Source organism: Rhinatrema bivittatum, chromosome 3 (genome assembly GCF_901001135.1).
Source record: "Rhinatrema bivittatum chromosome 3, aRhiBiv1.1, whole genome shotgun sequence".
In the NCBI taxonomy this organism is placed as follows: domain Eukaryota; kingdom Metazoa; phylum Chordata; class Amphibia; order Gymnophiona; family Rhinatrematidae; genus Rhinatrema; species Rhinatrema bivittatum.
Window position 1 is genome coordinate 277,234,434 of NC_042617.1, and position 24,693 is coordinate 277,259,126.

At 46.7% G+C, this 24,693-nt stretch overlaps 1 protein-coding gene across 1 annotated transcript in view; it reads right to left on the bottom strand.

The window, feature by feature from the left end:
• The window catches only part of ERBB3 (erb-b2 receptor tyrosine kinase 3), a 202,624-nt gene that overhangs the window by 56,859 nt on the left and 121,072 nt on the right, over positions 1–24,693 (bottom strand). The window contains exons 20-26 of the mRNA XM_029594738.1: positions 21,202–21,393; positions 19,623–19,778; positions 18,754–18,829; positions 18,133–18,279; positions 17,908–18,005; positions 17,112–17,279; positions 16,674–16,745 (exon numbers count right to left, since the gene is read on the bottom strand). Coding sequence (XP_029450598.1) covers positions 16,674–16,745; positions 17,112–17,279; positions 17,908–18,005; positions 18,133–18,279; positions 18,754–18,829; positions 19,623–19,778; positions 21,202–21,393 — 909 coding nt within the window. The remainder of the gene's footprint in view (positions 1–16,673; positions 16,746–17,111; positions 17,280–17,907; positions 18,006–18,132; positions 18,280–18,753; positions 18,830–19,622; positions 19,779–21,201; positions 21,394–24,693) is intronic.

Genomic DNA, 24,693 nt, shown 5'->3' on the forward strand with positions numbered 1-24,693 from the left:
CACTGTCTCCATCCCATCGAGGGTTTGGACTATGGTGCCAGGTGCCCAGGATCCTCAGCCTGGCATATTGCCGACTGCCATGAACCCAACAGCCAATCAGATGTCTTCGCCCTTTTGTGTGAACGATCCTTATTGATGGAAAGGAACTCCTGCTCATGTTAATAATCATAGGGCTCACTCTGCAGTGTACACCCAAGCCATGAGTACATGAAGTAGTTTAAAGAGGGATCTCACAGTAGCCCGACAATAGATGTTTATGTAACAGAGCTGATAGCAGCGACATATCTCTGTAGGCCCCATCTAGTTTTCAAATTAACATTTCATGCGTCGGGCCTTCCTCGCTGAGGTGATGCAAACTGTGTCCAGTGCGCCATGCTTCCAGGCAGGGCATGTCAGAGGGTATTTACTGGCATTATTACATGAGGTGGCTTTAGCCCACCCCACTGGCATCAGGGACAGACTAAGGCACTGGGTGCATGTCAGAGGTTCATGTCCGTGGTGCTTCGGTTTTGATGAAGAGCCGGCTGTGCCAATAATCTGGGTTGTCGAAAGCACAGTCCGTGGCCTCCAGAGTCCGGAGTAGAGCTTCAGATACCCCATTCTGGGGTGCCTCCCGAGTGCCCAGCTGCTTGCTCAGGATAACAGAGCCGGGAAGCACCTGTGGGGACAGGATTGTGTCCATGTCCTCGTAGCCCTGCTCTGCGGGGTCTCACTGGAGCCCCTAGAATCCGTTCATGTACGTGTAGGCTTCGGGCCCTATCTCCAGGGATAGGGCCTGGCTCCTCAAGCTGTGGAGACTCTTCAGAGACCCTGCTGAGCACGTTTGGCTTGTTCATGTACTCGTAATCTTCATCTTGTCCTGCCTCTTCTTCCTTGCCACCTTGCTGCACGGCGCCAACGTACCGGGTGCTGTGTCTGCTGCCGAGGAGGCACTGCGGTCAGGCCGGATATCCATGTATTCATACTGCACGCTGCAGGGGAAGCACAGTCCTGTCCCACTCTTTCCTGGCCTTTGGCTGCCTGTTCATGTATTCGTATTCCTCCTCTTGCTTGTCCTCCTCCCCCTGCAGCACCCGAGGGGCTTCTCTGCTGTGCATCCCTTCGGCTGGTCAGTGTCCCATCCCTGGATGCAATGTTTGCGCTTGCTCTGGTCTGATCTGAGAAAGGAAAGAAAGACCAACGAATGAAGTTATCATGCAATTCAAGTTTATTTAGAGTAGTGCCAGCAACCTAGCATCACGGATTGCAGGGACAGTTTAAAAGGCTCTCTCCAACGTCTACTCTCCTGCACCCCCCCCCCCCCCCCCGAGGGAACAACCAACAGGGCCCTTTTGTCCTCCCTTCTAATGGTTTCAGCTAAGGCTAACATGCATGAGACTTTGCGCATTCAGCTGCTCTGCCCCCCCAAATATGGACCAATTACCTCTCCAACTGCACTGGGAAACTTGCTGCCTTCACCTGGAAGATCAAGGTTTGGCTCTTTAACCAAGGCTTCGCTAGGCTCCACAATAGAGACTCACCTTGATCCAAAGCAAGTCTTCACCCACTTCCGGTCTAACAGATTCTTAAAGCTAATACACCACTAATCTCTCTCCTCTCTCTCTCTCTGCTTTGAAGTATAATGAAAGCAGAATATAAATTAGAAAACTATATTCCTGTATGTATCTATACTATGTAGTCACTGCCCAGGTTACTTATAATTTGCTTTGCACCTACCTTTAAGAAAGGAGGAATATCAGGTTACGAACAAAGAACATAAGAACATGCCATTCTGGGTCAGACCAAGGGTCCATCAAGCCCCAGCATCCTGTTTCCAACAGTGGCCAATCCAGGCCATAAGAACTGGCAAGTACCCAAAAACTAAGTCTATTCATGTAACCATTGCTAATGGCAGTGGCTATTCTCTAAGTGAATTAATAGCAGGTAATGGACTTCTCCTCCAAGAACTTATCCAATCCTTTTTTAAACACAGCTATACTAACTGCACGAACCACATTCTCTGGCAACAAATTCCAGAGTTTAATTGTGCGTTGAGTAAAAAGAACTTTCTCCGATTAGTTTTAAATGTGCCCCATGCTAACTTCATGGAGTGCCCCCTAGTCATTCTACTATCCGAAAGAGTAAATAACCGATTCACATCTACCCGTTCTAGACCTCTCATGATTTTAAACACCTCTATCATATCCCCCCTCAGTCGTCTCTTCTCCAAGCTGAAAAGTCCTAACCTCTTTAGTCTTATATACATTATATAGATAGATAGTCTTATATACATTATATAGATAGATAGATGTTGTATAGGTGATACAAGGGGGAAAGGCCCATTCAGCTTCCCTATTACATTGATCTTTCCTGCTCCTTATTAAATATCATATTTATATGTAAATTAGGAGCACGAAGAGTTCCTTTCCCTTTGCATCATCCACATCACAAATTGACATGGTTGGTTATACTATCGTGAGGTATTTTATCACCAGTGACATCAAAAAACCACACAGACCAAATCAGATGCAACTATAATATAATTTGTTAAAGTTTTGCCTATATGGCTCTTTTCAGGGACATAGGGCAATACTGAAAGAAGTTTATGGGGTAATAATTGAACTGATGCTTATTTATATGCAGGGTGGGTTTTGTCATGGCTTCTGCGCAGGTCTCAAGTGCAGCTTCATATTTAAGTCACGCACTGGCCGTACATGCTGCCCAGCGGCGCCCAAATGCACCACGTTTCAAAAATAAGCTAATAACCTGCTTCTGCCAGCGTCTTTTCTCACCTTCCCACCGCAGTCTGGCATCACGTAGCCATTGGCATCCTCCTCGGTCTCAGGTGTGCTGGCCCTGCAGGCAGGCTCTCCGCTGAGACAGGGTAGCGCATGTCCTGCCGCGAGCGGTGGCCACGCATGAGGCTCCCACAGGATGACAGATCATTCTCCGAAGCGTTGCCGCACCCCTCCGAGGATTCCGAGAGGGTACGGCCCGTGGACTCCTTACAGAGGGGCGCAGCGTCTGCCGGGAGCCCAGCTCCAAGCCGTGCAGCGTGCTCTGGGCAAGGCAGAAAAGGGAGACATACATTTGAGCATTAGAAAGGGCTTTGCCATTCTTTTATAGAAAAAAGAAACCAATTAAGTGTCATGTCCACATGAACACTGCGCTCTATGAGTCATTAATCTGTGGAGACAAGAGTAATAATGAGGAGAGAGAAAATTTATGCAGGACCTACCAACGCATGCTGAAGAATTACAAAGCACTCTTAAGACAAGGAACAAAAAAACAAACAAAAACAAAAGGTCAAGCATTCATGAACAGAAAGAAAGCTGTCTAAATCAAGGAGGCCATAGACAATATTCTTCTGGAATATATCAACAGGATTTAAACCAAAAACCAAAACTGATTAGTAGTCCTGAATGGTAAAATCTTGGACTTCCTATCCGTCTATAAAAAAAAAAAAAAAAAAAGATCAAACCTGAAGATCTCACACCAGATCAAAAAACAATGCAAGAGAAACTAAACCTGCTTGAAAAATAAACATCCATTATTCATCCTATTAGACAGGAAGTCAAAGAATATCTCCTGAGACAACCCAGAAAAGTGTATGTACAGTGAAGTACTAGTTAAATTATCATTAACCCGATTCTTCAGCCTGGCCATTTCTCTGAGAGATGGTTAAGGGTTAATAATACCAAATGTATAGACACCACTAATCCAAGAAAATCAGAGAGGGATTTGTGTTAACAGTAATATCCTCAACAAATGAGTACTAGAAGTCTACCATATTTCCCATTCGGAGAAAATTTCTGCATGGTTTATTGACTTTTGAAAGCATTTTCTTCTATTTGACAACCTAGTTTTGAATCTCTGGAATCTGGGAGAACCTATGGTCAGTTACATCCAGAATTCAATCAGTCAGCTAAAGGGGAAGACACAAAGCCGACAAGAAACCAGAAGCGACGCCCAAAAAATTGATAACGGACAAGGGAAAAAAAAAAAAAAAAAAAAAGGTACACACAAGCTTCTTTTAAAAAAAATAAAATAATCGTCCCCACAATGCCAAAACACCCAATTTCATCAATAATATCGCAGTAGGCGGAAACCTCACGAATCGATCGGCAAAAAAAAAAAAAAAAGACTCCCAAATCCAAAACATCCAATGGAAGAAAAGGGGGGAAAATCGAACCAAATAGCCAGCTCCAACCCCGGAAACGTGACGCTGACTGTTATGTAGCCATCTACACACAACACCCCCCCCCCCCCGAAAGTGCTTTATTCATGCAAAATTCCTTCATATCAAAACTTTTAAATCAAGAAGAGCAGCAAGCGTACCCAGATATCCCTTAAATCTCTATTCAAATTATGTCTAGAAGGATCTGGGATACTTATGTCAGGCGGCTTTCAGTAATGGGCAACCGCTCACCCCTTTCCCCAGTCTGCTCTATCAGGCACTTTCCCCGCAGGGCTTGCGTCGAGTGCCTTTAAGAGATGGGAGAAGCTTGCACCTTCCCCAGTCTGGCATGTTGCTTTGAACAGAATATGGGTACTTGGTTTTGATCAACTGCAAGAGGAATACCAATTACAAGAATCTGACTTTTTTTTTTTTTATATCTCCACGATCGAGCATTTTCTGGACCAGGAGGAGCTACAGGCAGCTATGATTAGGGAGAAAGGTGGGTTTGAAATTTTGTGTGGGAAGGGGCAGTTGGTAAAATGTCTCATTTCCAAGATATATATATATATATATATATAAATAAACTTCTCGGTGTGCCCTTAAAAGGAAAACCGAAACATGAGCTTTCATGGGGGGGGGGGGGGGAGATTTTAATTGTAACCTCGCTGGTGAGAAATAGGATGAGATAAGGGAGAGTGTAACAAAATCTTCTATATCAGCTAAGATACTTGAAAATTGTTACAAAAAGTTTAATTTTAGGCTCGCCCAAAGTTCTGGCGCCTACGCTGCAGCCCCCAAGATCTCGTCGCAGGCTTGGCACAGTTGGAGGAAGACGTTTCTTTCTGCGGCCATGAACTAGTTCGTCAGTTGCGCAGGAGAAAAGTGGAAAAACCTTGACAGGAGCCTGGAGATGAGGATGAAGAGGGGAAAAGAAGTCACCACCAGCGAAGCACAGCACGTGCAAATGGCCCTCCAGCCAAAGAAACAAAATCTCCCCAATCTTGACTCTGGCCCAGCAAAGTCTTTGAAAGGGTGCTTACAAGTCCAAGATACCTGAATAGAAACTTTAGAAAAGCTTGTACATTTTGTATATCAGGAAGAGATTTGGGGTTTTTTTATTTTAGAAAGTTGGCATAAGTTCTATGCTCCATGAATGGTGGTAATATACCTTCACAGCAACTTCCTGCAAAAAGATGCAGGGCCTTGTGAATGAGACCGTGAAAGGGACGGTCCCATGGGATCCCGAAATCTTTCTCTTTTGTGTTCCAATAACAAAATTAGTTAGGCAAAATGCGATGGCTGCAAAATGTGAAATTGCTTTGCATGGGAAAAATGAAGATGTACTTCCCTGCATAAGCCTGTTTATAATGTTCATGAAATGGAATACTTAACGGGGGCTCTGAGGAGAGACACAATACCAGTATTCTAGTCTTGAGGGAAATCCTTTGAGGGATGGATTCTGGATAGGGGGTGATGGCTATATTCAGGTACTTTTTTTTTTTTTTTTTTTTACTTTTAATGAAGGTTGGGGGTGGGACAGGGATGATAACATTGATAAAACTGTATGCCCTTTAACTGGCTTTTGCAGAAACTATATTTATTTATTTTTATTTATTTAACACTTTTTTTTATATATACCGACATTCGTTGGGAAGATCATATCGATTTACATGGAACATTAAATTAGCGAAACATAGCTTTACAGGGAACACAATTTAAAAAATAATATCTGTAACAGATAGCATGGAAATTAAATTAGCTTAACTCTGTTGGCATTGTTGTGAAGTTCTGTATTAGTGCATTTTGTTGTAAAGTAGGTCAATAAAAATCTTTTATTTAAAAAAAAAGAGAGAAAGGAAAGAAATCACACCCATACTGGCATCCCAGCTAGTGCTTTATCGCATCCATTGTTTCAGAGATCTTCTGCCTCAAGGGTCAAAAGTCTGTTGGTTTGTTTCTCTTCAAATTCAGAGGGAAAAAAAAACCCCAAAATCTCAAAATAAGATTAAACTGACAGCACAAATTGATATACACATTCCTAGAAGGATACTGGGCAGACTGCCTCACACCCTCTCAATGGAAGACAACGCCAATCTGACTTAAAAACTCAAGAGTAAATCGATGTAACCACCACACATTTCATTTGATTGCTGATCCTTTCAAGTCAATTGAGGGGGGGAAGGACTCACAGACCAATGTAACCATTTCTGACCATTATTTTCAATCAAATAACCAGATACACCACATAATGTTACTCCATAAGCAACTTGCACAAACTTCATTTATAATCAAAGTGGTACCCAACACACTCTTAAGCCATAACAAAAAAACACAAGCAAAATATAGCCTTACTAAAACCACAGGACAATGTGGGCAATACTACTTAGACAAAACAAGCAGAATTATTACATCTCACATTGCTACCTAATAATGGCAAACTTGTTAACTCCAATAATGCTAATGCCATAGTTATTCCGCTCAGTATCCTGCACAAAGACTCACAAAGCTGCCCACGCAAAAGGTGTGGGAGAGCAAAGTGCCAAATCATACACACCGGGGTAGATTTTCAAAGGGGTACGCACCTAAGATACGCGCGTACCCCCCCGAAAACCTACCCCAACCCCCCCCCCTGTGCGCGCTGAGCCTATTTTGCATAGGCTCGGCGGCACGCACAAGCCCCGGGACACGCGTAAACCCCGGGGCTTTGCAAAGGGGGCGTGTCGGGTGGGCGGCACAAATTTTGGGGCGGGGCAGGAGGCATGTCAGGGGCGTGATGCCGGCCCGGGGGCGTGGTTGAGGCCTCCGGACCAGCCCCCGGGTCGGATGATAGCGAGCCAGCAGCCCGCTGGCGCGCGCAGATTTACGCCTGCTTTTGGCAGGCGTAAATCTGCCAACAAAGGTGGGGGGGGGGGGGGGTTGGTTAGGTAGGGGAAGGTGAGGGGAGGTGGAAGGAAAGTTCCCTCCGAGGCCGCTCCGATTTTCGGAGCGGCCTCAGAGGGAACAGGCAGCACGCGCTGGGCTCGGCGCACGCAGGTTGCACAAATGTGCACCCCCTTGCGCACGCAGACACTGGATTTTATAAGCTACGCGCGTATCTTATAAAATCCAGAGTACGTTTGTTTGCGCCTGGTGCACTAACAAAAGTACGCATGCACGTAAATTTATAAAATCTACCCCACCATGTATAAGGGCCACAAATACCTCTAGATTCCCCAAAGAAACCTGTATCAAATCGGGTGGCCAACTCCTGTCCTCAAAAACCAGAAACAGGCCAGGTTTTCAGGATCTCCACAATGAATATGCATGAGATTTGCATACATTGTAAGCAGTGTATGCAAATCTATCTTATGTGGCTCTTGAACTGGAATTAGCCACCCCTGCAATAGAGTGTACAATAGTGTAAATAAAACAACAAAAAACAAGGAAGCAACTGTTTTATATAACAGAACCTATCCATATCAAGACAGTGCTTACCCATCAGATCTTTGGGGCCAATGCAGTAAGACATGCATTGAAAACGAGTGCTCATATTTTCCTAACGCGCGTGCAGCCACATCCCCTGGGCGCCCGATGCATTACTTAAATGAGGGGCTGCGTAAAATAGTAAGCTCTAGGGGAGAACTGTACGTCCCTGGCGCTCAAATGCATCGGCGCCTACAATTGCATTGGGCGCTCAATACGAACATCCTTCTTTATCCTGCTTCTGGACGATTTTGCTGAAGATGCCATACCTAAGCGCCCCTTGATATAGGCATTTAAACTGTACGTACAGAAGAATTTTTTTTTTTAATCAAGCCAATATACATTTATTTTTCAACATTGCAAGCAGTAAATTTAAGTGTCACAACAATACTAAGTAGGAGGAACCACAGAGGACTGTATTTTTTAAATTTCTCATGAGCCCTTGACTCGTGGATTTACTCTATTCCTCCTCCAGGTAGGGGGGGGGGGGTTGTTTATAGCCAATAGTCTCATCTACATGGAATTTATATGCGATGGGCGCTATCGGCTACACGTTTGTGCACCAATCACCTTATTGCATTGGATGCTAGTCTAGCGCATCCAAAATGCGCGTCCAAATACACGTAAACCTGTGCGCTAGGCTGGACGCATTTTATTGCATCAGCCCCTTTGTGGGGCAAGAGAGGCAAAACTCTAATGCTTGAATTAATTTGTTTTTACGCAAACCGTAGTTTGAACAAAATGAACAGTGTGGGGAGAGCGATCATGTGTGACCAAGACAGGAGGGAAGGGAAGAGAAGAGAAAAGCAGTGAGCTTCTTTATTCGGGGGCATCAATCAGCAGATTGTCTAAATGACATCAGTTTTAGCAAGGGACCTACAACAGCCCCTTAAAAACAGAAGCCCACATTGAGAAAGCTGGCAAACAGGAAAGTTACCTGGATACGTATTCTGCTGAACGTACATGGCTAAAGTTATCTGGGGATCTTTAGGCTAGGCATTTGTCCAACAAGACTAACTTTGTCCAGGCAATGCTGAATATCAGAACTGTCTGGACAAAGTGAGACTGCACCCTGGAAACATCCCCACCACCAACTCTTTTTAACTTGTGAGACCCGGAGACGGGGCATCTAAATGGCAGATGCAATTTAATGCGGACAAGTGCAGAGCAGTGCACGTAGAGAAAAATAATCCCAACTACAGGTACATGATGCTGGGTTCCGTGTTAGGCGTCTCCACACAGGAAGAGGAACTTGGAGTCCTTGTGGGCGATACCTTGAAATCTTCGGCTCAGTGTGCGGAAGCGGTCCAAACAGCAAATAGAAACGTTAGGAATTATTTGGAAAGGAAGAGGGAACAAAACTGAGACTATCATAATGGCCTTTGTATAGATCCATGGTGCGACTGTACCCTGGGTATTGTGTGCAATTCTGGTTGCCCCATCCCAAAAAGGACATAGCCGACATAGAAATGATAGAGTGAAAGGCAACAAAACTGATAAGGGGGATGGAAAAGCTCCCTTATGGAGAAAGGCCAAACAGATTAGGGCTCTTTAGCTTGGAGAAAAGATGACAGAGGATATGATTGAGATTCATAAAATGAGTGGGGTGGAAGGATAAAAAAAGGAATGGTTATTTACCCTTTCAAACAACACTAGAACTAGGGGACACCAGCAGATTTAAAACAAATTGTAGGAAGTCATTTTTTCACTCAGTGAACAGCCAAGCCATGAAATCTGTTGCCAGAAGACGTGATCAAGGAAACTAACATAAAGGGTTAAAAAAAAAAAAAAAAAAAAAAAAGAACTGGCCAAATTTCTAAAGGAAAAGTCCAAAACAAGTCATTAGGAGGGCTGAGCTTCCATTTTTTTTAACGACATTACCTATTTTGGTTCTTATCATTTCTAAACTGTCATGATCAAAAAAGTCACAAAACTCATTTTTATTTAAAATGCTTCATATTGGGGTGGATTTTTAATGCCCTGCTCGCGTAAATCCGGGCGGATTTACGCGAGCAGGGCGCGCCTATTTTGCATAGGCCGCCGGCGCGCACAGAGCCCCGGGACGCGCGCAAGTCCCGGGGTTTTTTAAAAGGGGCGTGAGGAGGCGTGTCGGGGGCGTGGCCGAACGACGCGGCGTTTCGGGGGCATGACGTGGCGTTTCGGGGGCGGTGACGTGGGCGTGGTTTCGGCCCGGGGGCGTTCCGGGGGTGTGGCTGTGGCCTCCGGACCAGCCCCCGGGACCGGAACACGGACGGGGCAGCCGGGCGACGCGCGCAGATTTACGTCTGCTTTTCGCAGGCGTAAATCGTGCGATAAAGGTAAGGGGGGGTTTAGATAGGGCCGGGGGGGTGGGTTAGGGAGGGGAAGGGAGGGGAAGGTGGGGGGAGGGCGAAGGAAAGTTCCCTCCGAGGCCGCTCCAAAATCGGAGCGGCCTCGGAGGGAACAGGCAGCGCGCGCAGGTTGCACAAATGTGCACCCCCTTGCGTGCGCCGACCCCGGATTTTATAAGATACGCGCGTATCTTATAAAATCCAGTGTACTTTTGTTTGTGCCTGGTGCGCAAACAAAAGTACGCGATCGAGCAATTTTTAAAATCTACCCGTTAGTGTGCACTTTTTGAGTTTGTGCGTACTTACAACTCACATAGGGGGTAATTTATTTATGAACATTTTATATTCCACTTTCCCCCCCCCACAGTTGGTCTCACGCAAGCAAATCCTATGGACAATTCAATGGCATATATATATATATATATATATATATATTGTAGCAATTTTCAAAAGCCCTCTTACTCAGGTAAAGTGCAGTTACACGTGTAAAACCCCATTTTAAGCTTGTAAACGCTTTTTAAAATCAGGCCTATAGGGTTGTACTAACTCGAAGGGCTAGTAACTCGCGTACACACATTTGCGCGCATACATAGGCCTGCGCCCAGGGACGCAGCCATTTTATAATATGTGCGCACATTTGCACGCGTGTTATAAAATAGCCTGCCCATGTGCTCGTGGGCGCCCGCTTGTGCATGCAAAGCCCATGTCTTCCACGTAAATTGGAGTTTATAAGGGGTGCGCGCTGACACCATTCCCAGTTCGTCCCCAGTTTACCCAGTTAAAGATAGGTCTTCCAACCCCCCCCCCCCCCAGTTAGCCCCGACCCTTAACACCCCACAGATCTGCCTAGTTTTCATTTATGTTTAACTTACACAGCCTCCATTGCAGAAGTAAAGTTACATTGCAGGGAACCTCTGCGCTCACTGGGTTGCGTAAGTTATTTGTGCGCGCATCTCAGGTTCATGCCTGAAATGCTCATGCCCCACCCAGACCACACCCATGTCCTGCCCCCTTTTGCAAACTTTCGAGAAGCGCATGCTGTAGCATTTAAGCATGTATCTGGGCGCTTTTTAAAATGCAGAGGGGTACCTGCCCGACTTATTTGCACATCCCCTAATTAATGTGCACATCAGGCTTTTAAAATTCACCTCTTAGTATGCACTAAGGGTAGATTAAAAAAAAAAAAAATACACCCGTGCGTCCATGTGCATGCATGTTATAAAATCCTGGGTGGAGCGTGCAAAGGGGTGGGGGTGGGTCGAATGACATAAAATCGCGCGGCGACGAGATCGAGGCCTTCCCCAGTTCCCTCCCAGTCCGCTCCAATTAAGGAGCGGACTGGGAGGGAACTTTCCTACCCCTTCCCCTCTTCTCCCCACCCTCTAAACCCTCCCCCTTTTTTTTTTTTTTTTTTTTTTAAAGCTTTTAAGATGCAAGTTACCTGCATCTCCGGTTGTCAAGAGGCATAGACAGGAATAGTCTTAGGCTGTCCACAAAGAATATGCATGAGATATATTTGCAGACAATGGAGGCAGTGTATGCAAATGAATCACCCACATCATGACTTCTTATTCTAGAGTGTCTTTTGCACCTTAAAGGTTTTGCTTCTTTTGCATTTATATGTTTTAGGTATTTGAATTATCTATGGTGTCTCCCCTTTCTTTCCTCTAGGGTATAGAGATGTAGGTCCTTAGGTGATTGTGGTCCTAGGGTGATTGTGTTACGAGCGCGCGCGGGCGCGGTCGTCGTAAGCGGGTGGTGGTGAGCCCTTGGGCCACGGCAGGACTCAAGGAGGAGCCCCAAGCCCCACCGTGGGAGGTGAGCTGAGCAGGCATGGTGAGCCAGGCAGGCAGGAACAGAAGCAGGGAGTCCGACCCTCAGCCGGACCTGCATGCCCATGGTAGCCAACACGGGGAAGTTGACTAATGAACAGTCCTCCGACTGTTCCCGGCCCTTTCGGACCTGCCGCAGGGAACGGCAATGGGCAGCCGGCCGGACAGAGGCGAGGGCTGACAGAGTCCTTAAACAGAAGACATCAGACGGGGCAGATGCAGGCTGAAGCAAGACGGAGACATCAGGACAAGGGCTGAAGCGAGACACAGGAAAGGTCCAGGCGAGCAGGAACTCCGATGCTGGGATACTCACATCCGAAGCCCCCTCGGCTGGCAGAAGCTCAAGAGCCCATGGGACGAATCCCTCCTGTTGGCCACTCCAGGGCCCAACAGGACAGAAGGCTCAGGAACCAGATGAGGACGTAGGTCAAGGCAGAGACAGGAAGACATCCGGGCAAGGGCTGAAGCAGACACTGTAGACAAGGCTGGACGGAAACATTGCACTGTCCATCAGGGCGCCCTACTCAGCCCACCCGTGGGACTGAGTCGCGGACCACCCTGTCCCAGACACGCCCTACACAGCCCAGGAAGGCTGGTCGCGGACCACGCTGAGAAGGAGGGTGCGGGGAAGACCCAGGCGAACAGGACTCCGATGCTGGGATACTCACATCCGAAGTCCTTACGGCTGGCAGGCACAGGAACAAACATCTAGGCAGAGACACTGGACAGGGATCCATCAAAGCATATGATGATCACGGAAGACCTGGATCAGCAAGGATACAGACGACTGTAAGACCTGATCCGGAGGCCTTTGCAAGTGAACAGAAAGTCCTTAAGTACTGGAGGTAGAAGGCAACTCCCTGGGAGGAGCTTGCCAGGACCGCCCACCGCTGGTCCTATAAGTCAGGTGGAGAGCTGCGGGCCAGCCCCTAGGAGAAGGGCATCGCCAAACAGGAAGTCCAAACGCTGGCATGCAAGCCACAGGCACAGCTAGGCCTCTCAGGCCCTGGAGCAAGTCCCGGATGGAACACAGGCCCTGGAGCTGTGTCTGCTTGGCCTCCAGCCCTGTAGTGCTGTCTCTCTTGGGCCTCCAGCCCTGTAGTGCTGTCTCTCTTGGGCCTCCAGCCCTGTGTCTTTGAGTCTCCTGGGCCTCCAGCCCTGCTGCTACTCCTGAGCCCTGCTGCTGCTGCTGCCTGCTGGTTCCAGCTACTGCTGCTTCCTGCTTCCAGCCTCCTGCTTGCTTTTTCGGCCACGTGTGTCCTAGTGGCCTCTTGTTTTGTCGCCCCTCCTACCTTCCCTTCCTTTGTCCCATGCTGGTAGTCTCCGGCGCCCTCGCAAGGGGGCGCTGGGGTGCAATGGATTCTCCTTCCCTTTCTTGAGTTGTCTGTTTCTCCCTGTTTCTTTAAGGGGCGGGGGCGGCCAAAGGCCGCCCCCGCCTCCTCCCCACCCACAATAGATGGCAAGCAAGCCACAGGCACAGCTAGGCCTCTCAGGCCCTGGAGCAAGTCCCGGATGGAACACAGGCGAGGCCCAGGCTTCAGAGCGGCCTCCAGAGGAAGGTAAGAGACCTCCTGTAGCGCAGCAGCAGGGGGGATCGCAACAGATTGTGCCTGGTGATCCTAAGGTAGTGAAGCAATGTGACAAGGCAGTAGCTAAAGCCAGAAAGATGCTGGGCTGCACAGAGAGTTATAATCAGCAGAAAAAGGGAATTGATAATGCCCTTGTACAGGTCCTTGGTGAGGCCTCACCTGGAGTATGGTGTTCAGTTCTGGAGACCTTATCTCAAAAAGGAGAGAGACAGGATGGAGAAAAGCCAGAAAAGGTGGCCAAAATGGTGTGGGATCTGTATTTGAAGACTTATGAGGAGAGGCTGAAGGATCTAAATATGTACACCCTGAAAGAGAGGAGGTGCAGCGGAGATATGATACAGACCTTCAGATACCTAAAAGGTTTTAATGATGTGCAAACTTCAAACCTTTTCCGTTGGAAAGGAAACTGAACTATGAAGCTCTAGTGGGTATGACTCAGAAACAATATCAGGGGATATTTCTTCATGGAGAGAGTGGTGCATGCCTGGAAAGTCCTCCCAGAAGAGGTGGTAAAGACAAGAGCAGTTTATGAATTCAAAAGGGCATGGGACAAACACTGCAGATTCCTAAAGGCTTAAAGAAAGGGATGGTGTAAAATTTCTGCATGGGGGTACCTGCATGGAATGGCATTACTATCCTTAACAGAATGCAAGGGGGTACCTGCACGGAACGGCATAACTATCCTCAACAGAATGCAAGGGGGTACCTGCACGGAATGGCATTACTATCCTCAACAGAATGCAAGGGGGTACCTGCACGGAATGGCATTACTATCCTCAACAGAATGCAAGGGGGTACCTGCACGGAATGGCATTACTATCCTCAACAGAATGCAAGGGGGTACCTGCACGGAATGGCATTACTATCCTCAACAGAATGCAAGGGGGTACCTGCACGGAACGGCATAACTATCCTCAACAGAATGCAAGGGGGTACCTGCACGGAATGGCATTACTATCCTCAACAGAATGCAAGGGGGTATCTGCACGGAACGGCATTACTATCCTCAACAGAATGCAAGGGGGTACCTGCACGGAACGGCATTACTATCCTCAACAGAATGCAAGGGGGTACCTGCACGGAACGGCATTACTATCCTCAACAGAATGCATGGGGGTACCTGCACGGAACGGCATAACTATCCTCAACAGAATGCAAGGGGGTACCTGCACGGAATGGCATTACTATCCTCAACAGAATGCATGGGGGTACCTGCACGGAACGGCATAACTATCCTCAACAGAATGCAAGGGGGGTACCTGCACGGAATGGCATTACTATCCTCAACAGAATGCAAGGGGGTATCTGCACGGAATGGCATTACTATCCTCAACAGAATGCAAGGGGGTACCTGCACGGAATGGCATTACTATCCTTAACAGAATGCATGGGATCATATGCAGAGTGTGGCAGTTTCTACAATAAGCACATTGCTGGGCAGACTAGATGGACTATTTGGTCTTTAGCTGCTGTCATTATTTTACATTTACATTTATTGCATTTATAAACTGCCTAACATTAAGAAGACCTAGGTGGTGAACATAAAAACATACACCATTTAAATCAAGAATAATAGAAAACAGCATTCATTTAAAATCAAAATAATAATGTGTTGCATAAAAACAAAATAAAAAAAAATAGTAACTTGAAAACATAAAATTAATATGAATAATAATCAAATAGGTAAAATGGTAGATAAAATTAATCATAAGCTAGATTAAATAAAAAGGTCTTAATTAGTTTTCTAAATTGAGGAAGTGAATCACAAAGTCTGATTTCAATTGGGAAAGAGTTCCTTAGAGTTGGTGATGCAATGGAGAAGGCGCATTTGGGAGTAGTGCTGAGTTTGGCGAATTTTGGAGATGGGACATCAAGTAAACCTCTTTGTGAAGAACAAAGTAGTCTGGTTGGCTGGTAAAATTTGAGGATAGCATTGGCCCAGTGACATTTTTGCTCATTGAGAAGTTTGTGTACAAGCATTCAGATTTTGTATTTAATGAATTTGTTGATGGATAGCTAGTGTAAATCTATTAAAGTAGGAGTGATGTGTTCTTATCGTTTGGTACCAGAGATTAGGCAAGCAGCAGAATTTAATAGAAGTTGTAGAGATTGGCATTTCTCAAACACATATCAAGTGTATAAGCTATTGCAGTAGTCAATAATTGGAAAAATGGATGCCTGAAGCACAATGCGAAAATCTGATGAATGTAATAGTTTTTTGACATTAGTGAGTACACGGAGTCTGTAAAATCCTGGTGAAATGACAAGCTTAATTTAAGAACAGAAAAAGAGAGTGTTGTCGATAAGAAAACCTAAACTACGAATATATGTCTGAATGGGATAAAGTTGACCTCCTAAAGTTATGGATTTTTCGTTGAAGGTTGAGTGAGGACTGTGTATGAACAGGAACTCAGTTTTGGACATGTTAAGTGATAACTTGTTGTGTTTGAGCCAGGAAGTAATAGCAGAAAAGCAGATATGAAGATTGTCAATGCCAATAACAAATTGTATGTCATCAGCATACAGTTTGTAACATGCAGTCAACGAGGAAAGAATTTTGCAGATGGGGGATAAGTATGTTAGAGGGCAGAGGAGACAGTTTAGCCCTGTGGAACACCAGTTTTGATATGTGAATGAGAAGAAACTTCTTTGTTGAACTTGATGGACTGAGAGCACTGAGATAGATATGAACGGAACCATGTTAGAACTATCCCGTTAAGGCTGAACTCCTGTAGACGATACAGTAGGATGTTATGATCGACTGTATCGAAGGCTGATGAAATGTCTAGAGAGACCAGCAGATATTGTCGATCAGAATCAATGCCACGTCTGAGTGTATCTATCAGAGACAAGAGAAGAAGTTCGGTATTCAGACAATGTCTGGAGCCATATTGATGAGGGTCAAGTAAGTCATGTCTGTCTAGATGATGTGTGTACTGCAGATTCTAAAATTTTTTAAATGAAGGCTAATGCTGAAATCAGTCTGTAGTTTGTTGGCTCAGTTGGATCAAGGTTTGTTTTTTTTTTAAGGAGTGGACGAACAACTGCCTGTTTCAAAAAAGCGGAGACCAATCCTTCATTAAGGGAGAGATTAATCAATTTGGAGATGATGGGTGCAATACTTTTGATGCAAATCTTGCACTCTTTAGGTAGCTTTCTCAAATAATATCAACACCTTCTGAAGTAATCCTAGGAAATGCCAGAGATTTACTAGGACAGGACATAGAAACATTTCCTTTTCATCCCATCGGATAATTAGTCTAAAGTATAATATGTTTCTGGTTTCTGCGGTCATAGATACCTGGCGAGTCCCACTGAGTGGGGTCTGTTTCATCGGGATGTACCCTGAGGAGGGACTTTGAAGGCTCTGACTCTGAAATTAGAAAGCAGAGAGTCAATATTTCATCTCCAAGTTGTTATAGCCCCAGGGCTGGATTTTGGGTTGGGCGAGCTGGGTGGTCACCGGGGGCACGGTGAGCTGGGAAACACCCAGCATCATTCATCCCACAGTGGCATGCCCACGGTGGATCTCATCCTACCATGTCCAAAGAGAGACCGGGGAGGGGAGTATTTTTCACCCAGGGCACCATTTGCCCAAAATCTGGCCCTGTATTCCCTACTATCTTTGTGAAAGACAAGGTATTACACTGCAGGCTCCAACTCAGAAATGAGTGTACAAGGGCTCATTAAAGGGAATGCCACAACTTCTCCCACTCATCTCTCCCACATCCCCCCTTACCCTGGAGTAGCTGATCTTTTGCTGGGATGCAAAGAGGCTGGTAGAGATGTTGAGTTCTTCCTCTTCCAACTCAGACTCTAGTTCCAGGGTCTCCTCCTCCTCCAGTTCCTTCTCACTCAAGGCAGGCTGTTCCCCGGGCAAGAGTCCACTCAGGTGGCTGCTGTTCCTCTGGAGACAGACAAGAAGGGAACTTGGATTCAAACAAACAACAATCAACATGGGCCCTGACTTTTACGGTCTGAGGTACTGATTTGCAGACATAAGGGGGAAAAAAAAAAAGTAGTACAGGACTGCTTCTACGGGCAAGTCCATAAGCAAAGCACGTCAAGCAGCACCGTCTGAATTCATTGAGTAGCGGTATAAAAACTTTTTTTTTTTTTTAATACATTTTCAAGAAACTCAGCATTCATTAAAAATGTTGCTAGCAGAAATTTTTTATGGGTTATTATAAGGCTTGAGTATAATTGCATGGAAAGGCAGTTACTATCCTTAAGAGAAACATGGAGATAACCTACACAGCACAGCAGATACTACTACCATAAAAAGCTTGCTGGGCTGACTGGATGGATCATTTGGTCCTTTTCTGCAAGAAATTGAAGTGCATTACTGGGTACACAAGCAGACATGGGATATCCCACACTAAGCTTTGACCTGGACACCCTCCACCTCAGCCCTGCCCCCACTACCACACACTCCCCATGCTGAATGGGTTTCATGACAGCTACTTACTTTTTTATTTTTTGAAGGGGAGGGGCATCAGTTGTTTTCTACCCAGAATAATGTATCATTTACTCACCTTCACTACCAGATAGCGCGGTGGGTCCCGGGCCATGCGGGTGAATTCGTTTGCCAGCTCCTTAAATGTTGGCCGAATGTTCTCATCGATCATCCAGCCTGCAAAGCGCAGGGGAAAAACCCCACAGTTAGTCTCTCTTGGATGAACAGACTCCTGCCACCACGTTCCTGTATGTCTCATAATATACCCCATGCGTGTCCCGTTTTAGCAGGAGGTGAGACTCACATTTCACCATCACCATGTACACATCAATAGTGCAGATCTGGGGCTGGGACAGGCGTTCCCCTTTCTCCAGCAGGTCCGGTATTTCCGAGAGATGAATGCCCATATACGGCTCCGCACCAAATGTCATCATCTCCCACAGTGTCACTCCTGCAGAGAGAGAGACAGGATTGTCAAGAGAAAAAAAAACACCAGTGTATCTCATCACCTTTTCCCACTGGCAAGGCAAGTAAGCAAAGAGTGATCGTCAGCATTAGCAGTGAGAACCTCAAGGGCACAAAAAACAGCAATCCATAACCAGAGCTCCGCTGGCTAAAAAACAAGCATTTAATAGGAAGTGCTGTGAGAAATGATGCAGGATCACCAGCTACTGGGGGGAGTTCACAGTTCCTGCAATCCCAGCTTCTCCCAGCAAGTGGTACTGTAGCGAAAGGTGCAAGAGTGTTGGCTGTGGAGGGAGCTCACGGGACCTTCAGTCCAAGCCTCTCCCAGCAGGTAAGAAATGGTGGTATACTACGCAGGGTTAAAGATAGTACTGGCTGCTGTTAGTTGGGGTGGCGGGGGTAATACTATTAGGTTGGTACTAATTAGTGTATGTTGATTATAGTTAATGGTCATACTCACCATAGCTCCAGACATCACTCTGATGTGTGTATTTTCCAAAGTGAATACTCTCCAAAGCCATCCATTTAATTGGTGTCTGTATTCAAAAGGGGACAAACACAGCACACTGCATTGTAAGATGACTGCTCACTAAATGCCAACTACAATGGAATATCCACAGAGCAGAGACCCCTCCCTGAGGGTGGAGTAAGCAGCTCTTGTAAAATCAAGTTCTTGCAGCACACAGTATCTGAAAATGGTTCCCCAAGATCTCTTCAGTTTAGTGTGGCCAAAAAAAAAAAAAAAAGTGACCTTATTCAGGATAGTGCCTCATGCCCGTCACCTTGGCCCAAAAGGTGTGCAACTCATGACACACAGAAATGTGAGGGTAGAAAAAGACCAGATGGACTATGTCGTCTGCACATCCAGCCCATGTGTTGCACTCTGAAGGGTTCATAGCACCTTCCATAAGCACTTGGTAAAAATGGGAGTTTGGCCAAGATATACTTGTGGCTTTTGAGGTAGGCTCTGCATTGGTTTAAGCCAGTGGTTCCCACCACTGTCCTAGGGACCCCCCCCCCCCCCCCAAGCCAGTCGGGTTTTCAGGATATCCACCATGAATGTGCATGAGAAAAAATTTGCATGCACTGCCTCCATAGCATGCACCATTTTCTCTCATGCATATTCATATCCTGAAAACCTGACTGGCTGGGGGGTCCCCAGGACAGGGTTGGGAACCACTGGTGTAAGCAGTGCCCCTGTTGCTGCCTCCTCCCCCTACCTGTGCTGCTAAGATTTGCTTGTTATGGCGCTGGGGAGTATATCTCAAGGAGCTAGGAAAGATTTCTCCAGCCCTGTGCTTAGAGTTTTGTCCCAGAAGTTCAACAAACCTTGGTCTCATTATAAAAGTATTTCTTGTCATCAGGGTACAGGAGGTCAGCGATACCAAAATCCGACACTTGCACGTGATTGGGGGACTTCATGAGGATGTTGCGGGCAGCGAGGTTCCTATGAATCATGCAGTGCTCCTCCAGGTAGTACATGCCCTGTGAGGGACACATTGACAGGGTGAAGCGAAGCAAGAATGAGGATAGTGACTGAAGAGGGGAGAAGAATGTGAGATGAATGTAAATGATAAGTTGGGATAAGTTAAATGACAGGTAAAGTGATAGGTGAAAAGCAGCAAATAAAGATGTCATGAAATATCTGCCTTCTATTATGCTCTTCAACAGTTGGGTGTACTGAGTACACCCAACTGCCCTCTGCTTTGAAACACTTTACCTGCTGAAGTTAAGGAGTCTTTGCTTTAAAAAGTTTAGGAAGCGGGTCAAAATTTCTTTATTAAATCAAGCACATAACTTAGAACTTTATCTTCTGTTTTCCATCTTTTGATTTTCCCCAAGGTGCAATGCAGGGTACGTGTTAAAAAAAAAAAAATTAAGCGTTTTACTCCAATAGGGATATATTTTAAGACCTGCGCGCTCGCGTCCTTGTGCTCGCGCTACCCGGTGCGCACATATGGACACGCGATTTTATAACATGCGCGCGCAGGCACGTTTTGAAAATCCAGCCCATATTGTTTATAATGCAGCGAAAAAGTAAGAAAAGGTCATTAAAGGAGGTGGGACTCTAAACTGGATTAATATAGCAGCAAAACGGTATTATTTGTTTGTAGTTTTTGTTGTTATTCCTTTTATGTCATTTTATGATATCATGGTGTTATGTTTTATTTTAATTTTTATGTTTATGATTTTACAATATTATGGAATTATTTTCTATGTTCTTGTCTCATGATATTATGTATAAATTTTACTATGTGATCAACTGTTAGAAGATAGAGAGGTGGTATATATGTTTTAAATAAATACAAATCCTTCCTCTTAGGGAATGTGGTAGAACCGATCCCTGCAGTTCTTGCCAATCATTTATTGTTTTTTTTGTTTTTTTTTACAGGAAAGGAACACAGCGAGCTGCTTTGGTGACGTCAGTCACAAAGACATCTCTGTGACTAAAGTCTCCCTCAGCAGCCGTCAAGCCAGCACAGCAACACAGAGGCAGCAGCGGCTACCATTACTAGTGCAGTCCCAACAGAGGGGACCATGCAAGGCTTCTTTCAAACTTTAACAGGAGATGGACTGTAGAAAAATTCTTGGGGTTTTCATACACAATTGAGAGGTCCAGTGCCTCACTTTGAAATGCTTTTTCCTTTTGTGCCAGCATGAATAGAAGGCAGGCGGACAGAGCAGTCTCATCGGGAGGAGGTGATGCAGTTCAAAACTTGCTCTCCCTTCCTATCCGCCTGCGCTCTAGGCCGTCGTGGTAGAGATCTTCAGCCAGGCTACAACGGGAAAGCTCAGGTGCTCCCGGAGGGAAGGAGAGGGGGCGCAGGATGCTGTTATCATGGCTCTTCAAGGAATATTCCCTCTTCACTCACACACACACACACACACACACACACACACACCTTACCTTAGCAATCTGGACGCACCAGTTGAGAAGGAGTTGCGGCCCAATCTGCGTGCTCTCTTTGTTCTTGCGCACATACTCCAGCAGTGAACCCATGGGTAGCAGCTCCGTGACCAATTGCAGCTGGGTGCCAGGGCAGATGCCCACAAGGCGCACGATGCAGGCATGGTCTAGGCTGCCCATGGCTAGCATTTGCTGCAGAGGACAAGACCAGCAACCAGATGAGTGACCATAGGGATCAGGCCTATAAAATCCAAGACCTCAAGGGATGGGTACAGGGGGGATACAGAGTTAGTCCGGAAATGTATTTAGTCCAGTAAAAAGGTATTACTTTATATACAGTTTTTGTTTACCATTTATTTCTGTGCATTCGAGTGGACTAATACGGCAGCCAAACTACTGTCATGTCTGGGACTGGATGGATCTGGGTACAGGCTCAGGGAAACACAGCTTCCTGTTCGTACACCGGATCAGTCTAGACAAGTGGGTATATGCATCCCTACCAGCAGATGGAGGCAGAGAAAAAAAAACCAAAAAAAACTTTGAGGCACTGCTACATAACGGAGAGTGACACTTGCAGTCCCTTAGTATTTCTCTGTCTCCAGCAGATGGTAGAGATGCAAACCTGCAGTCTGGAGTTTGAGTTAAAAAAAAGGAAGACAGAAGATTCCTGGAAGGCTCCCCGAGATGTTTATTTATTTATTTAAGTCTTTTCTATGCCGTCGTTTAGTAGCTTCCGTCACAACGGTTTACAATAGGCACATAAAAATAAGGATGCTGAAACGTTACTTTACACAAGTGCCATATCGGTCCGGTACATAGTTTTTTTAAAATAAGATAATTGTAGAGTGATAAAATACTGTACGGAGTTATTTTGGGTTTTTTTTTTCCGGAATTAAAAAGCAATGCTAACTTTATCAGTGTCACTTTATCTTATAGTGATGGATGATCAGACAAAGTAATATAAAAAATAAATAAAATAAATACAGCTACACGCGTATCGCTTGTGGTGTCGTGTGTTTGATTTTCATTTTTCATTTGTTCATTTGATAGATTCCTTCCTGGGCCATCCCTTGGGTGGAACAGAGCGAATGGGAGGTTGGTGACCCCTGAGCTAGCTTTTCTTTTGCTTTCCTTGTTTGCTGGTTATTTCCTTTATTTGGTATTTGTGCCTTTAAAAAACAAAACAAAACAACCCACGAGGACGCTGTGAAGGGAGCTGCTCAGGTGCTGATCTGCTGAGCTGCCAGGAGGCAGGGCCAGGTGATTGAGTGCAAAATCCTCCCGATTGCTGGGCTGGGGCTTCGCTTAGCATTGGGGCTTGTTCAGCAGCAGGGGCTATTTTTAGGCCTAACCACAATTCAGGCCGATACCCGCTTAGCAACAGAAAAGTTGCCACGGCTGCGGTGTGAGAGGAGTTGACTCTGTACAATTGCGTTGTGTGTGGAGGGTGCCTCAGGAGGGGCTGGGACCTCTGTGGGCCCATCGGGGGGTTGGTCAGATCAAGAGGTCAGCCGGGCCGGTGCTGCAGGCCTCAGGGGGGGGGGGGGGGGGGAGGTTCAGAGGCACCGGTGGCCATTTTGAGAGCACAAGGCAGGAGCTAAGAGGCTGCTTCAGAGCCTCGGGACTCCCCTCCCCCACTTTTATCCATAGATTTAAGCTCTGCTGGTGGCATGGAAGGGATGGGGCTGGGGGGGGGGGCAGGGGGACGATGGGCAGTTTTCAGTGGATCTTGTCCTGCTTCTTCACATGGCCTATTTGGCTGAGAAGGAGGCAAGATCCAGGCGGCCGCTTCCCAGGAAACCCCTTGTGACTAAAAGCCTTGGGGGGGGGGGGGGGAAGCAGGTGGGCTCTGGAAGGATCCTGCATCTCCTTTGGCTGGGACAGTCCACACCTGAGGACAGGGACACATCAGACGAGTTGGATGGGCCCGATCAGCGGCAGGATACTGTGGAGGAGCCAGACAAGGACCCAGTCAGCGATTTAGTGGATCCTTTTGATGAAGTCCCAGCTGCTGAGGGAGGACTCGGATAACGAAGGGGTAACAGGTCCTGGAGGATTAAGGAGGACCCCCTAAGGCCTTTCCATTCCTGACGACAGTGAAGAAGCTGGTAGATCTGGAGGGGGAATCTCCCGAGGCGGGCCTGGAGGTAGCGGGAGCTATGGCGAAGCTATAACCCAGGCTGGAAAAGATCTTGGAGTCCTGGAGAGTTCCCAAGGTGGATGCAGCCATGTCGGCGGTCACTAAGAAAACAGTCATTCCAGTAGACGGAGCGGCAGCTCTAAAAGACCTCCAGGCTCGGAAACTGAAGATCCTGCTCAAAAACTGTTTGAGGTTTCGGCTTGAAGTCTTCATGCCGAAGTTGTGTGCTGGGTGCAGAAGGCACATGGCAAGTGGTAAGGGACTCTGGCTGAGGAGGCGGGAGTGGCCTCTGTGGCTGATGCTCGGTATGATATGATCTGGACTTCTGCCAGGAGGTAGGGTCTTGGCAGTAGCTGCGAGGAGACTCCTATGGCTACAAAATTGGTCGACAGATGCGCAGCTCTCATACCTCCCCCTTCAAGGGAAAGCTAATATTTGGACAGGATTTGAGGCAGCTCATGAAGCAATTGGGGGAGTTGAAGGGTAATAAGCTGCCTGAGGACAACAACACCCCCCCCCCTCCCCCGCGAGCTTGATTCCGAGATGTGAGGCAGTTTCGCACTAGCAGGAACCCGGCAGTGCAAGAAAAAAAAAAAAAAGATTTCGGGCAGACAACAGTCCAATGCAGACAGACAGCAGTCCTTTCGAGCCCAACACAGGCCTCTGAGGGACGGTAGGCCCCAAGGGGGGAGGCGGAAGCAAGACTGGTCATTGAAGGCAGGCTGGTCCGCTCCTCTCCAGAGGCTGGTGGAGGAAGGCTGTCCCTCCTTTATGAGGAATGGATCATGATCACATTGGACGAGCTATATCTTGAGGTTTTCTCATCTGCTCAGGGACACCTTTGTAATCTCCCACTGCATCTCCCGGGCCAAGCAAGATGCGGTGTGGGGACGCTGCAACGGCTACAGCTCACGCGCACCATTGTTCTAGTGCCCCCTCTGGAGAGGGGGCAGGTTCGATACTCCATGTACTTCGCGGTGCCCAAAAAGGAGGGGACCTTTGGGCCCACTCTCGATCTGCAGAAGGTCAATCTGTCCTCTGGGGGCTGCGGTTTTGGATCGGGACTTTGCGCACAGTAATAGCAGAGGTGCGCCAAGGGACGTTTCTGGCATTGTCGGACTCGTCGGAAGCTTATCTCCATATCCCTGTTGGGTCCGGTCACCAGTGGTTCCTGAGGTTCAGGGTCCTGGGGGAGCATTTCCAATTTTGCGCCCTTCTCTTTGTATTGGTGCTGCGACGCGCACATTCACAAAGGTGATGGTGGTAGTGACGTTGGCGCTCAGGAAGGAAAGTATCCTGGTGCACCCATACCTGGACGATTGGTTAGGATGGGCGAAGTCGGAACTGGAGTG